General features: G+C 40.6%; 1 protein-coding gene across 2 annotated transcripts in view; it reads left to right on the top strand.

Annotated features, from left to right (window-relative positions):
* The first annotated feature begins 110 nt into the window (after positions 1-110).
* LOC127574075 (sperm-associated antigen 1-like) overlaps positions 111-17,635 on the top strand; it is a 102,387-nt gene continuing 84,862 nt past the window's right edge. The window contains exons 1-2 of one of the 2 annotated variants that reach the window (XM_052022719.1): positions 111-352; positions 17,283-17,424. In XM_052022719.1, the coding sequence (XP_051878679.1) occupies positions 265-352; positions 17,283-17,424 (230 nt within the window). In that variant the 5' untranslated portion in view covers positions 111-264. Of the gene's footprint in view, positions 353-3,069; positions 3,078-17,282; positions 17,425-17,635 lie in introns of those variants that run through there. The other variant, XM_052022720.1, reaches the window with a different exon arrangement.

The raw sequence follows: 17,635 nt of genomic DNA, 5'->3' as shown, positions 1-17,635 counted from the left end.
GACATATATTCCAGAGATGGGATGAATAACTGGCCTGAACCTTCAAGGAACCATGGTATTATTGAAGGAAAAAAATCTCTCTACCATCTGGAATCGCAACTCTTTCAAGTTAAGGTTGTGCTTATTGGAGGCAGACAATCTTTGCTTCAGGACACAAGTGCAGGAATTCCTCAAGTCAGTGGCCTAGGTCAAAACTATTTTTCACCTCCCTCATCATCTATGATGACTCCTGCACCACAAAGTCAGAAGTAGGGATGTTTGTTGATGATGGTACAACATTTGCTGTCTTTGGAAACTGAAGCTGTGTCCCACTTTCTTACAATTGAGACAGCAAGCTGTCTGAATGGAAACAGTTAAGTGAACAGTTGCCCTTACAATGAACAATGAATTTCCTGTTTTTCATATCCATGTGGCCCATACCTATGGAGAAGGTGTCACCAATATTGCACCTACTGGCTTACACATAATGGGCACATGAGCATTGGTGTCCTGCACTAAACCGAATTTCATAAGATATAGGAGTAGAATTAGGCCACTAGGTCCATTGAGTCTGCTCCACCATTCAATCATGGCTGATTTTTCTTTCAACCCCATTCTCCTCATAATCCTTAACTCCCTTACCAATCAAGAACCTATCAATCTCTGCCTTAAATACACCCAATGACTTGGCCTCCACAGCCTTCTGTGGCAACGCATTCCACAGATTCACTGCCCTCTGGCTGAAGAAATTCTTCCTTATCTCAGTTTTAACGGGACATCCTTTTATTATGAGGCTGTGTCCTCAGATCCTAGTCTCTCCTACTAATGGAAGCATCCCCTCCACGTTCACTCTATTCAGACCTTTCATTATCCAGCAGGTTTCAATGAGATCTCCCCTCTAGTACAGGCCCAGAGACATCAAATGCTCCACATAGGTTAAGCCTTTAATTCCTGGGATGATTCTTGTGAACCTCTCGGCCCCTCTCCAAGGCCAGCACATCTTTTCTTAGATACGGGGCCTAAAATTGCTCATAATATTCCTAATGCAGTCTGACAAATGCCTTTTAAAGCTTCAGCAGTACATCCTTGCTTCTGTGTTTTAGTCCTCTTGAAATGAATGCTAACATTGCATTTGCCTTCTTTACTACTGACTCAACCTGCAAGTTAACCTTAAGGGAATCCTGAACTAAGACTACCAAATCCCTTTGCACCTCCAATTTCTGAGTTCTCTCCCCATTTAGAAAATAGTCTCCACCTTTATTCTTCCGACCAAAGTGCATAACCCCACACTTCCCTACGCTGCATTCAGTCTGCCACTTTGCCCACTCTCCCACCCTGTACAAGTCCTTCCGCAGACTCCCTACCTCTGCAACACTACCTGTCCCTCCACTTATCTTGGTATCATCTGCAAACTTGGCCACAATGCAATCAGTTCCTATGTCCAGATCACTGATGTATAAAGTAAAAAGTTGTGGTTTCAACACCGACACTTGCGGAATTCCACTAGTCACTGGCAGCCATCCTGAAAATTCCCTGCATTTTTCAATGCGATTTTTGGGGTAACATCAATTTGAACTTTGTGCCTTTAAAAGCTTAGCTTGAATGAACTACTCTGTAAGTTCACAGATAAATCAATCATCAGTATCAGAACATCCTGAAAGTACAGTGTCACCAAAAATTCTTCAACTATATAATCCCCAATTGCTGCTTTTGGTTTTTGACAGTGGGTGTCAAACTTACAGCTTTCAATGATTTCTGAGGTTACTAGATTAAAGGAACTACACAATATTTACACAACCCTGATGAGTGAGACATTGATTGTACTATACTACAAATTACATAAATTAGAGTAATGCAGTCATCCAACCCTATTTTGACTATGAGAATGATTTTCATCTGCTCATGAATGGCTTTGAAATTTGATTATCACTTCCTCCTGCTATAATATTAATATGGCAAAACATTTCAATTTGTACTAAATATTAAACGCTTCTATTATCTTTGCATAGGTGTTGAATCTTCCAAAATATCCAGCCAGAGCCATTTTCCACAAGGTCCACCTACCCTCAGAATTTCCCACTCTTTTAAGCTCTAAGTATCACCCTTTGGACAGCACTCTTGTGTGGTTCACTCAGTTTCACCTATATTCTGAACCTCGCATCCTCATTGCTCATGTAGTATCTGGATTCTCTGATTATTGTGTGAACTGTTGAGCAAACTAACCAAGTACCAGGAACTCCAACAAATATAACTATATATTCAACTGACATATCCTATCTAATTTTGGAAGCTAGCACAAAGAGTGTTGCAATCAAAAGTCTAACTGGCTGACACGATACTTAAAGAGGTCATAATCTTATAGCAACAAATACCTTGCTACAGCTAGAACTACCTCTAGTACGGTTTTAAAGGAAGAAGAGAAATGGAAAAGATTAGAGGTTAGAACCTAGGTAGCTGGAAGTAGGTCTGCCAGTGATGGGGAGATTAAATGAGGCAAGATTTGAAAGAGTGCAGATATCGGAGAGCTGTAGGGCAAAAGGTTACAGAGGTGGGGTTTGGTGATGCTGTGGAGGGATTTGAAAACAAGAATAATGGTTTTAAGACTCTAATGTTCTGGGAGCGAGGGGCAATATCGACCTGAGTTTTGGATGACCAGAATGTTATCTCGGTTGGAGAAAATGAGGCTGAGTGGGAAAAGTCAAGCGTGAGATAGTAACGATTTGAGTGAAGGGTTCAGATACATCATGTTGATTAACTGAGTCAGAGTCAGCTGATTCTGTGGAAAGGTACAATCTCCGTGCTGGCACGATGTCTGGGTTAGGGTTGCAAAAGGGTTCAGCCAAAGTTAAGAGAGGAGTCGGTGGCTGGGGATACTTACTCGGACTAAAACAAACAAAAGCATCGCTGAAATATAATCACTGTATGGAGTATTGAACGTACATGTGTGCAAAGGGAAAAGCTATTTTGTGAGTTTCAAATTTCCCGCCGATGACGTATAGAGACTCTCTGTTTCCGGCCGCTTGTGTTGCCGGCTGGAAAGGAGTTAAGAGACTATTTTGGATCAACTTTGGGAGCTCTCGCTGTGTGAGTGAGTTCAGGTACAAACTGTCAGATAAATATCCGCTAACCAACGTATTGTGCGTGAGTGCTGAAGAAAGACGTGCATTTTAAATTAAAATATGATACGTTCGTTTACAATTAGGCATTGGGTTTGGTGGTTTCCATGGAAACGCGTCACGCAGACGAAAGCTTGTTTTCTCTTTTAAAACTTTCGACGTTCTTGGCTTCAATTTATGATTAATAGAGAACACACATCGTGAAAGAGCGTCGGACACTAAACTACAAACTGAAAAATACGTGCATCACTGTTTCAAAAAGTCAAATGCAGTTATCCCAAATTACCACGTTTACAAAATGGCAGCTAAGAAATAACTCCCCTGCACCTGAGACTCGTGCGATGTATGGTACCTGCATTTACAATATAGAATAGTCCTGCCGTTGAAGGGGTTGATTCAACAAATTGAGTTTGTGCTGGTTTATTTGTAAGAGCAGTCCAGTTAAAATAGTAGGCTATTTGGCCCCTCCTGTCATGCAATGCACTAAAATGATGGCTAATCTGTTATCTCATCACCACTTTCCTAGATTAAGCCCATAACTCTTCATTCACTTAATATGTAAAAAAAATCTATTGATCTTAAGTATACTTAGCTATTTTGTCATTCTATGATATATGCCCTAAACAATGGATGTTTTTTATTTGTTATTTAGGTGTTTATCTCATTCCCCTTTAAAAACCATAATTGAATCTGCTTCCAGCTCATTTTCAGACTGAATTCCAGATCATCAGTGTGCATTGCATGTAGAGTTTTTCCTTTTGTGTCCTTTGGTTTTTGCCAAACACCATAAATCTGTGTCCTTTGGCTCTTGATCTTTCTGCCATTATTTACTTTAACCAAGCTCTTCATGATGTCCTTTTTGATGTTCTCTCAGTTATATCTCATTACCAGGACAACCTTGGCCAATACCCTATCACAGACATTCCCCTTCCATTACACTCCCTTCTCAGCAACTTGTTTTGTTTTCACTTTTTCAGATTTGCTGAAGGTTATTGACTTGAAACATTGACTTTGGGTTTTCTCTCTCCTGACCTGCTAAATCTCTCTGGTTTTTTTTTGTTTTGGATTTCCGTTGTCTTTTTTTGGCTGTGATTTCTTGATCACCTGCTATTTTTCATTTGTGTGCTCACCATTAGCCACATCATCTTGAGAACTGTCAGATTCCACTTATCGAAAAGTGATTGAACTGAAATACATGTGCTGTTCCAAATCTTACTTCATGTGTCTTCCTGACTTTAATCTTTCCAGCACTGACAGCTGTTCTATTTATGTAGAATGAAGCCGATTGGCAAAAGAACCAAAAGCGACATGCAAAAAAAGCTTTACTATGTGCAGGGAGTTAATACCATATGGAATATGTTGTAGAAGTGGAGGGAGAGTTAATTTTGGCATTCTATTAGAGAGTTGAATAAATAACTATCTGTCAGGAAATTATTTGCAAGGCTAGGGGGAGAGAGGGAGAGTGAGGCCAGCTAGTTTGTTCTTCTATAGAGCTAATACAGACTCGACAGGCTGCATGGCCACTGCCTTTGCTCTAACTAGTTTATGATTCTGGATGGAAAATAATAGGTGGAAGTGATCAGAAATTCTTTATCTGTGATTGCAGTTGGCAGGAGAAAGGCAATATGAGATGACAGGGTCAAAGGGTTAACTGAGAATATGAGTTAAGAATTTTACACACAGGAAGAGATCGTGGAAGAATAGAAGATAAATTAACTCGCAAATATTTTGCATATTATTGGAAACTTTTACTGTATTCTATTTTCCATGATTAATTTCTTGGTCGTCATTTCCTGAATTATAAAATCCTCTCAATCCTCAAGCTAACTAGGAGACACAAGAGACTCCAGATTCCAAACTGCTGGAGGAACTCGTAGGGTTGAGCAGTATCTGTGTGTGGCGGGGAGAGGAATTGATGATGTTTTGGGTCTTGATAATCTTTAACTGCTAACTGTTACAATGAAAGGACATTGGCCTGAAATTGTTACTATCTGACCTCCTGGGTATTTCCTGGCTTCTTTTAGCTTTTGTTTATCACAGATGTAGTGCTTCCCACATGACATTTTTATACCTTAAAAATATATATTCTTAAATGAGTTACAAATTTTTAAAAAAATTATTAATTCTTATCTACTGTCCTATGGTGAATTTCACAATTGCCTTCAGTGCTCCAGCATAACCTTCGGTCTTCTGAGGAAAAAGATGTTTGAAGATCAAGATATGGCATGGTCTTCTGGCCAGGAGTGACCCCACCTTCCTGTACGTTTTTAACACATGGACTACCTACATCAGGCACCTCAAGGCACTGGAGAGATGCCACCAATGTTAGATTAACAAAATGTTCCAAATGCACTGGCAGGAAGATCAAATCAATATTTATCTCCTCTCGCAGGCAATGTCCCCTCACTGTGTCCGTAATTATAGTTGAAAGCTCCAAAAGGCAGACTTCGTCAGTCACCTACCTGACACTCGATTCATCAGATTTATTTCCAACTTTGTCATGGCAAATAACAGTTCTCTAATCCTCTTTGATAAAGTGTAATATCCCTACAGGCTTGTATAAATCCCTACTCCAAGATTATTCAAAGTGATAAAGGAACTTTTGGGATGGCATTGATAATCTCAGGTCCATGCGTTGGGAGGACACACAATCAGCCTTAATGCTGGAAAGAATGTACCATTTCTCACTGATCCACCCTGTTGGGCACCATCTGTGGCAGAGACTGAATATTTTGTATTGGCCTCATCAGCTCCTTTAGAGTACACAGATCTTGAATGGAAATGTTATCCCCATTCCCAAGGGAATATTTAAGAAAAGAAGTCACTCTTAATAAAGTTTCTGATTTTTTTTCTCTTAGCCAATTATCCCTTGTACTTGTATAGTTTGCATTGTTCAGAGTTAAGACCCTAGTTTTGGACTGACGAAAATAACTGTCAACCTCTACTTAATATCTTAAAATATTTGATTACTCTTTTCCAAAGGCCTCCTTACTATACAAAGTTGTTGTTCTCTGCTGACTGTGGACCTGCGTAATCACAAGTTCAGTCATAGATGAAAAACATGATGATGCTGGAGGAACTCAGCAGGTCAGGCAGCATCCGTGGAGAAAAGCAGGCGGTCAACGTTTCGGGTCAGGACCCTTCTTCAGGACTGAAGATAGGAAAAAGGGAAGCCCAATATATAGGAGGGAAAAGCAGAGCAGTGATAAGGTGGACAAAAGAGGGGAGGCGGGGTGGGCACAGGGTGGTGATACATAGATGCAGGTAAGAGATAGTGATAGGCAGGTGCAGGGAGGGTGTGGAGGGGAGAGCATCTATCTCTTACCTGGGAAGTCAGGGAACCTCATGTCTTCCTGATGACCACATCTCTGGGAAGTGTACCCAGCTGCAGCTTCTGACAAACTGGGTCAAGGAACTAGAGTTGGATCTCGATGTACTCAATATTATCCAGGATGCTGAGGGCATCATAGGTGAGGCTTTTATTGAGGTACTAGCTTAAGATAACCATCAGGGAAAGTAAGAGGAGTAAGCAGACACTACAGGGTTCCCCTGTGACCATTCCTGTCGCTAACACGTATATCTCTATGGATACTGTTGGGGGAGATGACCTTTCAGGGGCTAGCAGCAACAGTCAGGTCTCTGGCACTGTGACTGGCTCAGAGGGAAAGGGTGCAGTCAGACAGGGCAATAGTGATAGGAGACTTGATAGTGAGGGGAACAGACAGGAGATTCTGTGGCTGCAGAAGAGATACCAAGATGGTGTGTTGCCTCCCGGGTGCCAGGGTCAAGGACGTCTCTGTGCGGTTGCAGAACATTCTGGAGGGGAAGGGAATAGCCAGAGGTCATTGTACATGTTGGTAGAAACGACATAGGTAGAATAAGGAATGAGGTCCTGCAGAATGAGTATTGGGAGTTAGGTAAGAAGTTAAGAAGCAGGACCTCAAGGGTAGTGATCTCTGGATTACTCCTGGTACCAGGTGCTAGTGAGGTCAGAAATAGAAAGATAGCCCAGATGAATGTGTGACTGAGGAGCTGGTGCAGGGGGCAAGGATTCAGGTTTTTAGATCATTGGGATCTCTTCTGGGCCAAGGGCAACATGTACGAGAGGGACGGGTTGCACTTGAACCAGAGAGAGACCAATACATATCCTTGCAGAGAAATTTGCTGGTGCTACATGGGAGGGTTTAAACTGGATTGGCAGGGGGGTGGGACCCTGAGCAGGGGTAGTAGCCAAAGCAGTAGCCAGTGAGAGCAAGTTTAGTAATTAGGATAGCCTGGGACACAGTAAAGGGAGGGAAAAGAATACTCAGTTAAACTACATTTACTGTATTTTAATGCATGATGCATAACAGGTAAGGCAGATGAACTAAGAGTGTGGATTGGGTCTGGGGACTGGGATGTTACAGACATAACAGAAACATGGCTGAGAGAAGGGCAGGACTGGCATCTCAATGTTCCAGGATACAGATGTTTCAGGCATGACAGAGGTACAGATAAGCAAGAGAGGGTGTTGCCTTTTTGATGATGTAACGGCAGTGCTTAAAGACAACATTACACAGAACAATACAACACAGTACGGGCCCTTCGGCCCATGATGTTGTGCTGACCTATATAAACACCTACTCCTTGATCAATCTAACCCTTCCCTCCTACCAGCCCATTACCCTCCCTGTTTCTTATATCCATATGCCTATCTAAGAGACTTTTAAATTTCCCTATTGTATCAGCCTCTACACCACGCCTGGCAGCGCATTCCAGGCACTCACTACTCTCTGTGTAAAACAAAAACCTACCTCTGACATCTCGCCTAAACTTTCCTCCTCTGACTTTAAACTGAAGTCTTCGGGTATTGGCCATTGCCACCCTGGGGAAAGGGTGCTGGTTGTCCACTCTATTTATGCCCCTCATAATCGTGTACACCTCTATCAAGTCGCCTCTCATCCTACATTGCTCCAAAGAGAAAAGCCCTAGCTTGCTCAGCCTTTCCTCATAAGACATGTTCTCTAATCCAGGCAGCATCCTGGTAAATCTCCTCTGCACCCTCTCTAAAGCTTCCACATCCTTCCTATAATGAGGCAACCAGAAATGAACACAAACTGTAAGTGTGGTCTAACCAGAGTTTTATAGAGCCACAACATTACTTCACAGCTCTTGAACTCAGTCCCCTGACTGATGAAGGCCAGCACACCATATGCCTTCTTGACCACCCTATCAACTTGTGCGGCAACTTGTGAGGGATCTATGGACTTGGACTCCAAGATCCCTGTGTTCTTCCACATTACTAAGAATCCTATTCTTGGGGATTCCAGTGAGGCAATATGGGGTATAACTTAGAAACAAGAAGAGGAGGGTCACTCCAGTGGGGCTGTATTACAGACCCTGCACCGCCCCTCCAGTAGTCAGCAGGAACTTGAGGAGCAGGTGTATAGAGAAATTGCTTAGTTGTGAGAATAATAGGGTTGTAATAGTGGGAGATTTTAATTTCCCCAGTATTAACTGGGCCATCCAGAGTGCTAAGGGCCTGGATGGGGTGGAATTTGTGAAATGTATCCAGGAAAGTTTCCTGAGTTAGTATGTAGGGGGCCCTACTCAGGAGGGTGTAATACTGGACCTCCTTTTTGGGAACGAGTCAGGGCAAGTAACTGAAGTGACAGTCAGGGAGCAGTTTGGCTCTAGTGACCATATTTCTATTGGCTTCAAGATGGTAACGGAAAAGGATAGGACGGGTCCAGAGGTTAGGGTCCTAAACTGGAGCAGGGCTAATTTTGGGGGAATTAGGCAGAATCTAGCAGAGGTCGTTTGGATGAGCCGGTTTGAAGGGAAAGGGATAAATGGCAATTGGGAGGCTTTTAAGAGTGTGATATCAAGAGTTCAGGGGCAGCATCTTCCTGTTAGGGTGAAGCGTAAACCTGGCAAGTTTAGGGAACCCTGGCTGACGAGAGAGATTGAGGCTCTGGTCAAGAAAAAGACGGAACCATACATTTGGTTTAGGAGGTTGGAGACGAGTGAATCCCTCAATGACTATAAAAAAAATTAAGAATACACTTAAGAGGGAAGTCAGGAGGGTAAAGCGAGTGTAAGAGATGGATCTGGCAGGTAAGGTTCAGGAAAATCCTAAGAGGTTCTTTAGCTACATTAAAAGGGTGGTTAGGAAGAGATTAAGTCCCCTTAGAGATCAGCAGGGTGCTTATGTCTCGAGCCACAGGAAATGGGTGGGATGTTTAATGAATATTTCTCCTCAGTGTTTACTGAGGGGAAAATCATGGTTGCTCAAGGGATAAGGGAAACAAGTGGAGATGTTTTGGAAAGCATTCTTATTACCAGGGAGGAGGTATTTGCATACTTACAGTGCATTAAGGTGGATAAATTCCTAGGGCCTGACCAAGTGCATCCTTGGACATTGTGGGAGGCTAAGGAAGAAATTGTGGAGGCCTTTGCCGAGATATATGCTTCATTGTTAGCCACTTGTGAAGTTCCCAAAGACTGGAAGGTGGCTAATGTCTTTCTGTTGTTTAAGAAGGGTAGCAAGGACAAGCCAGGGAACTACTGGCAGGTCAGCCTGATATCAGTGGTGGGGAAGTTACTAGAGGAAATTTGAGGGACAAGATCTATCAGCATTTGGATAGACAGAGTCTGTTTAGGAGGAGTCAGCATGGCTTTGTGCATGGAAAGTTGTGCTTGATGAATCTTTTTAGAGTTTTTTGAAGAAGCAACAAAAATGGTAGATGAGGATAGGGCAGTAGATGTTATTTGGACAAGGTCCCGCATGGTAAGCTGATCTGGAAGGTTAGGTCCAATCGAATCCAGAGAGAGCTAGTTAGGTGGATTCAAAATTGGGTAGGAAGCAGAGGGTGGTGGTTGAAGATTGTTTCCCGGAATAGAGGCCGGTGACTAGTGGTGTGACGCAGGGGTCGGTGTTGGGACCCTTGTTATTCGTCATTTATATAAATGATTTGGATGTGAATGCACAAAGCTTGATCAGTAAGTTTGCAGATGACACGTAATTAAGAGGTGGTGTTGATAGTGAAGTAGGTTATTGTAGATTACAGGGGGATCTTGATCAATTAGGGAAGTGGGCTGAAGAGTGACAAATGGATTTCAATACAGATATGTGTGAGGTGATGCATTTTGGAAAGTCAAACCAGTGAAGGACTTCTACTGTGAATGATAGGGCACTAGGAAGTGTAAAGGAACAGAAGGACTGAGGAATACAAGTGCATATCTCGTTGAAAGCGGTGTCACAAATAGACAGGGTGGTGGAAAAGGGGTTTAGCACACTGGCCTTCATGGCATTGAGTACAGGAGTTGGGACATTATGTTGCAGTTGTATAAGTTGTTGATGAGGCCGCACTTGGAGTGTTGTGTACAGTTTTGGTCACCCTGTTATAGAAAAGACATGGTTAAACTGGGAAGAATGCAGAGAAGGTTTACGAAGATGTTGCCAGGACTAGTAGGCCTGAGTTATAGGGAGAGATTGGGCCAGGCTAGGTCTTTATTCCTTGGAATGTAGGAGAATGAAGGGTGACCTCATAGAAGTGTTTAAAATTATGAGAGGTATTGATATGGTGGATGGTAACAGTCTTTTCCCCAGGACAGGGGAGTCCAAAACTAGGGGACATAGGTTTAGGATGTGAGGGGAACGATTTAAAAGGACCTGAGGGGCAATTTTTTCACACACAGGGTGGTGAGTATATAGAATTAGCTGCCAGAGGAAATGGTTGAGACAGGTACTATAGTATCATTTAAGAAGCACTTGGAGAGGTACATGGAGGGATATAGGCCCAACGCAGGACATTGGGAGTAGCTGGGTCGGCATGGACTCGCTGGGCTGAAGGGGCTGTATCCGAACTGTATTGCTTTATGATTACATGATTCTAAATTTACATAAAAGTTGTTATATCTATGGAGTGGTTAACCTTGAAGGGTATGTGATTGTCATTGCCAGTGGCCTTAGCAGTATCTGTTTTTTGTTATCTGCAGGAAGTCCATGCTCCTAAACCTCACGAATGATGAGGACTTAGTGTACAGAGTTATTAATTTCCTACCATAATTATTAAGAAAGCCATCTTGAATATATTTTAAGAACTCATCCTTCACTCTATCACTATGAATTAAGTTTACCCATGATTAATGCAGTAATTGTCGCGTGCTCCTGTAATTTCTTGATTTATACTCTGTTATTAGGGATTACAATGGTCAGGAACTACTTTCAGTTGATAAACCCATTAAAATTCCAAGACTGCATTATCCTAAGGGTATATAAAACTTCTTGATTATTCCACAGGTGAAAAAGACTGGCAATTTTACTGTGAAATCAAGAATCACTTATTCACACAAAGGGTAGTGGAAATATGGATCTTCTTATTCCAAAAAACTATGGTTGCTGTGTCAATTGAAATTTTCAAGACCAGCATCAGTATGTTTCAGTTAATTAAGTGCATCATTGAATTTGGAGTAAAGGTAGGTGGGCTGTGCACAGGAATTTAATTTGATCACTTCTGGAAGGATGTTAAACATACATATTATACATTTTTACATATATCCTTAATGTGCTTAATGATTCATGGTGGGGAGGGGTAGTATGGCTGCGACCTTGTGGGGACCTCTGTGCTATCCCCTAAAGAAAAATACAAATCAGCCATAACTTGATTCGATGGTGACTGATTTGAGAGGCTGAATGGTTGGTTGTTGTTCCTAGACGATATAGAATTTAGAAGTTGGAGCAAAAATGCTACAGATCCTGGAATTTGAAAACATTCCTTGAAGAACTCAACAAGTCAGGCAGCATCCGTGGGGGGAGAAAAAGTAGATATTTCTGGTCAACATCCTCCTTCAGAACTGTAGTAGTAAGAAAATGAACATGTTTTATGTTGCAAAGAGGGGGAGGTGGAGAGAACCAACAGAGGGAATGTCTGTGACAGTGTGCTGACCAAATTTGTCAAGGGAATAATTACTTTACAAAATGGCAATAAAAGACAAGACAAAAAAGAAAGTAAATTGAAACAGAAAATACAGTAACATCCATGGGAGCAGTTACCTGAAATTGTTAAATTCAATATTATGTTCCAAATACTGCAATGTGCCGAGACAGTAAATGTGATGCTGTTCCTCGAGCTTGCACTGGACACTGTTGGAACAATGTAGGTGCCCAAAGACAGAGAGTTTACATTGGGAGTCGAATGGAGAATTAAAGTGATGAGGTCACCCTTGTGGATTGAACTGAGGTGTTCTACAGAACAGTCACCCAGTCTGCATTTGGTTTCTCCAGTGTAGGGGGAACCGTATTATGAGCACCAAATGCAGTACTCTAGATTAGCAGAAGTGCTAAAAGACCTTTGGACAGGTACATGGATAGGAAAAGTTTAGAGGGACGTGAACCAAATGCAGGCACGTAGGACCAACTTAGATGGGCAACTTGGTTGGCATGGACAATTTGGGCCAAAGGGCCTGTTTCTGTGCTGTATGACTCTGATTCTAAGAATTGCTAAACTATGCCACCGATGTTTTCTGCTATCTTGTCTTTCCAAGCAAGTTGCTTTCTCTCTACTTCTTCATTCTATCCCAGTTATGCATATGCAAGAGAAAGGAACAGAAGAAAATGTTGATGACAATAGATGAAGTAAGGTAGGAGGAGGTTCAAGTGGAATGTAAACAGCAGTACAGTTGGGGCAAATGCTCTGTTTCATTACTGTATGGGAAGTCCCCGGATTACGAACGAGTTCCGTTTTTGAGTCTGTTCGTAAGTCAAATTTATATGTAAGTCGGAACAGTTACATACAGTTCACATCAAGCATCAATTAGTCAAATGTTTGTCTTAGTATATAGTATATATTTTACCTAAAACATCATAAATATAATAATGCAGTAATAATAATAAATGTAACTTCAGTACAGTATTTATAATTGAGAGAGAGAATGTGTGTGTGTGTGTATAGGTATAAAAATACATTAAAGAAACATTTCTTAAACTGTTTAGATAGAAAAGATAATGACAGAGCCTTTTACATACTCCATTACTCTCCCCTTGTCCTTTATAATCGTCCTGATCGTTAACTGACTGTAGCCTAACACTTTTCCAATGTTTGTTGGCGTTTCACCTCTCTCTGAACACTATGATTTCCACTTTCGTTTCAATCGTCATCATTTTCCTTTTCTTCGATGCATCAGCATCACTTGTGTCAGATTTACACTTTGAAGCCATGATTACGGCGTGGCGTTGTTCTCCCTCGGGCCGACGAACTGCTTAAAACGCGCAGTGTTTTGAGCGTTGCGCAAAGTAGTCCACCAGTTCATTAGTACGAACCATTGTGTGTAACTCGATTTTTTAAAATAATAGGCTTTACGGAGGTCGGTTCGTAAGTACAGGCATTCGTGAGTTGGGTGTTCGTAACCCGGGGACTTACTGTATTTCATATGTGACAACAGTCAGATCTGCCTGAATGCCTGGTAATTTTCCCATTTTAGTCATTAGCAGTCACTTGAAGAAAATCTTCGGCATGTTTTAACCCAAGATCATATTTTAAGTTTCTCTACAACTTTGAAATACATATTTTTGAAATTTCATATTTTCCTTTGACATGCATTCCTGCATTCTGTGAAATTTCTAACATAAAAGGGTTTAACTGACAATTTATTCTCACTCAAATGAGAGTTATTTAGAGAAGAAAACTCACTAAATTCACCAAATATATCTCTGTGGTTTGGTCTGTAATTAGTGAATCTAAATATGCATTTACCATACCAAAAAAAAATCAAATAGTTGTTGTCTTCCAGTCAATTTGAATTTTTGCATATTTAGTGAAATTGTTAGTATAATTAATAAATTAATGCACCTCATGGTGCTTGTTTCATCCTTGCGTGAATGATTCATGATGCCTGACGCACTGAGTTCTTCCAACAGTTTGCTCTAGATTTTAGCATCTGCAGTCTCCTGTGTCTTCACAGAACAAATCCAATTTAGATTGTGCTAAGGAAATTCTGGTTTGGAGCAATGCCAGTTTAACTTCTCCAGAATTGTGGTGTAAAGGGGAAAAATAGCTGATTGACAGCCAGCAGTAACATTGAATTATGCGTGAACTGCTTGCACAAAGTTTTCTCTTAATTGCCACCAGCATATCTAGGAAATAAATATTTGCTTCCAGAAACTCTAGGGCTATGTCAGAGGGTTGGTATCCTTTGTAAGCCTTTGAGTGTTCCCATTCAAAAATAGGAAGATAGCAGACTCCAGTTCACTTCAAAATGAGCCTTGCACTGTTGATGCATTGGAAAAATCATCCACTGTGGCTTACATAAGGACAGAAGTTGGTCATTCCTTTCTACTCTTGGCCTCATTATTATCTCCTCTAAACCACTAAGGCTGCAAAGGAAACAACTGCAGCTGAAGCAATCTTTCATTGTTAATAAAGTTTTTCAGACCTGACAGTATCCTCTGATTAGTCTCCTGACTCCTCTGGTGGCCTTTAGTACTATCATATTGTTCCCATAATGTGTCAAGGATTGTATATACAGCCGTATTATGGCCAAATGTGTGCTTATCCAGTTAGCGTGTGACCTCCTTAACTTTAAATTCTCGGCCTTGGCTATGAAAGGAAAAGTGTTCTATATGCCTTTTCAACCATCTTATTCACTTGGCATGCTATCTTCAGGGATCTGAATTCCTCTACGCTTTGTTGTTATCCTGCCATTCATTATTTATCCCCTTGCCTGTCTTCCATAAATTCATAATGCCACATGTTTTTGGACTGAGTTCCATTTGCCATTTTTCCGTAAACCAGATGAAGTTTATTTATATCTTTCTTCTGTCTATAGCTTTTCCCCTTGTTATCAACCACAGAGTCTATTGTAGGCGGAAAAACACTTGCAATGATATCTCATCTTAATTCTACTATATTGATATTGTGGATCAATCCTTCACCTCTTCCCATTTCTCATCTATGTTATAACTTGGTGATAACATCCAAAAATATAAGCGGTTCATTTGTTTGCTGACAACAATCAGTTCTGTCATACAACTGCTTATCAGGATTCCGTGGCTGTCTCTGACATGTCAAACTACTGAACTGACCTAAAATTTTAGACAAACAAAAATTTTCATCAATTAAATATTGGGAAATACATGGTATTTGGTCCCCACAACAAACTTTGGGTGCTGATCCTACACTGCTACAGCCTGAAACCCAACCTGACTATTCAGAACCCTCTTGTTCAGTCTGACCCCAAGGTGAACTTCCACCTATATATCTGACCTATCATTAATACTGCCTACTTCCACTTCAACAGTGCCTAACTTCTAAACTACCTTAGTTAATCTTCTGCAGGAACCCCTTTCCTTGCCCTTGTTACCCCAAATTATGACTATTCCTGTACTGGCCAGGCTGGCTTTGTGCTTTTTGTCTTATGTAATTTTGGCATATAGCAAAAGTCCACTTCCCATGTCTCAGTTCATTCAAGTTTCTTTCACCTATCACCCCTATTGCTTGTTGACCCATGCTGGCTCCTGGTCTGATAATGCTTCAATTTTAAAATCCTTATCTTTATTTTTCAATCCCTCACAGCTCTAATTTCATGTCTCAAACTGGATTTCTGCATCAGAAGAAATAGTTTCACTGCATATATACCATTGAAAGACTGCATCATTTTAAGCTCAGTGATCATTTCATCCATCAATTTCTAATCCCAAAGAAATTTAAACCAATTTATGGCAAAGTGCGCCTAATTTAACCTTCTAAGATTAGTAATCATACCTAAAGTTTGGTATCCAAATTTGAAAGCCATAGCTGAGCATTGGTTAGATCAAGTCTCCATACAAATGAACTTCTGTTCCTCACTTTTGAACCCATTCTCTTAATATTAAGATTAACATTCTTTTAGCTTTATGATTAATTTTAATACCTTGATAATAACTTTCAGCTAAGTCTATAAATGGGGGTCTAAATCCCTTTATACTTTGACAGTTTTTTTATCTCATTGTTAAGGCAATATTATTTACTTTATTTGCCCTTTCTTGGGTGTTCTCACACTCCTTGTATTAAACTTCATCTGCCAAAGCAATGGCCACTTAGAATTTAATTAAAGTTGCTGCATTGTGAAAAGTTTAAAAAAAAACTGAAGATGCTAAAAATCTGAAATAAAAACAGAAAATGTTGGAAACATAGCAGGTCAGGCAACATCTTTAGAAAAAGAAACAGAGTCAACATTTCAGTCGATGGTAGTTGATAGTTACAAGGATCTATTTGCAATACTTATTGTGCCCCCTAAATTAGTGTCACCTGTAAATTAAATGTACAACCTTTTAAGCAATCATGTTGTTAACATGCGTGATGATATAAAGGTTCCAATATAGATTCCTATGGAACACTACTTTTCAGTATCATTAGTGAGAATAGTGTTTTGATCCTAGAAATTCTAGATCAGCCTAATGGGTACACTACATGCACCGATGATTATAGCTATGGGTTTACTGTTGCAAACTTCCTCAGCATCTGAGACATATGGTATTACCTGTTGGAGAGTGGTGGAGTCAGGGGATGAAGGGTCAGAGTGGGGAAGTTTGGCAGGTTGGTGGAAGAGATTGGTAGACTGGGGAAAACAAGATGGAATGGCAGGTCTAGAGGGAGAAGAGAAGATTGGGGAGAAGAAATCAGGAGAGTTATGGGAGAGGTTGATAGGTTGGAACAGATTGATGTGGTTGACTGAGATTAGAGGGCAAGGGACCTGGTCAATCTGCGGGTCAATTAGAAGGTTGGTTCTTGGTGTATCATATCCATTTGAAGCTGAAGTTAGCACAGCTGTACCAGTATAACAACAATGCCTGTGAAATTGGGGAGAAGTAAGAGTAGCTACATGAAATTCAAAGAACGCATAAATTTGGGTATAAAAAGATGGAAAACATGAAATCTTTAACCATCCTAAGAAGTTTCTCAGCATTATTATCATACAGCTTTATTATGGAACCTATAAGCTGGATGCCCCTGTTCTTTTGGTTTAATTTTTAACAATGAATCTGAGACTGATTAAGTGTTAAGCAAAGATATTTTAAATACGTTTCCTTTTGTATTGGTTTCAAGTAATCACTTGTTCGCCTTTTTGTGACCTTGATTTTATTTTCCAAGTGTAAACTATCACTGATGTGTACAAAGGTGATTCTTGATTTTGTTGTATTCAAAGATTTTTTTGTTTTCTTTCCAGCCATGAGCACGGGATCAGTTGGCTCTCTATTGTACCAAGGAACCACCAAGACATATAACCTCCCAGTTGAACACCTGGATTACAGCTACATAGAAAAATGTACCGATGTGAAGTATCTGGAAAAGATTTTGATAGTGTTAAGGTACTCATGACAGATTTCCCCTTTTGAAGTATGATGTGCATTGTTGCCAGATATACACATTAATGAACACTTCCCAGAAATGAAGAGTAATGCTGATTTTTTTTGAATACCTGAAAGTATTTCTGTAGGTTTCTAAAGATGGATGTGATTAAGCAAACTTCCTGAAGTACTTTAAATAAAAAAAAACATTTTGTTCCATTTATGTTGTATG

This window comes from Pristis pectinata, chromosome 9, assembly GCF_009764475.1.
Source record: "Pristis pectinata isolate sPriPec2 chromosome 9, sPriPec2.1.pri, whole genome shotgun sequence".
NCBI classification, from domain to species: domain Eukaryota; kingdom Metazoa; phylum Chordata; class Chondrichthyes; order Rhinopristiformes; family Pristidae; genus Pristis; species Pristis pectinata.
Note: the sequence above shows the minus strand (reverse complement) of the source record. Positions and strands in the feature narration are given on the sequence as shown.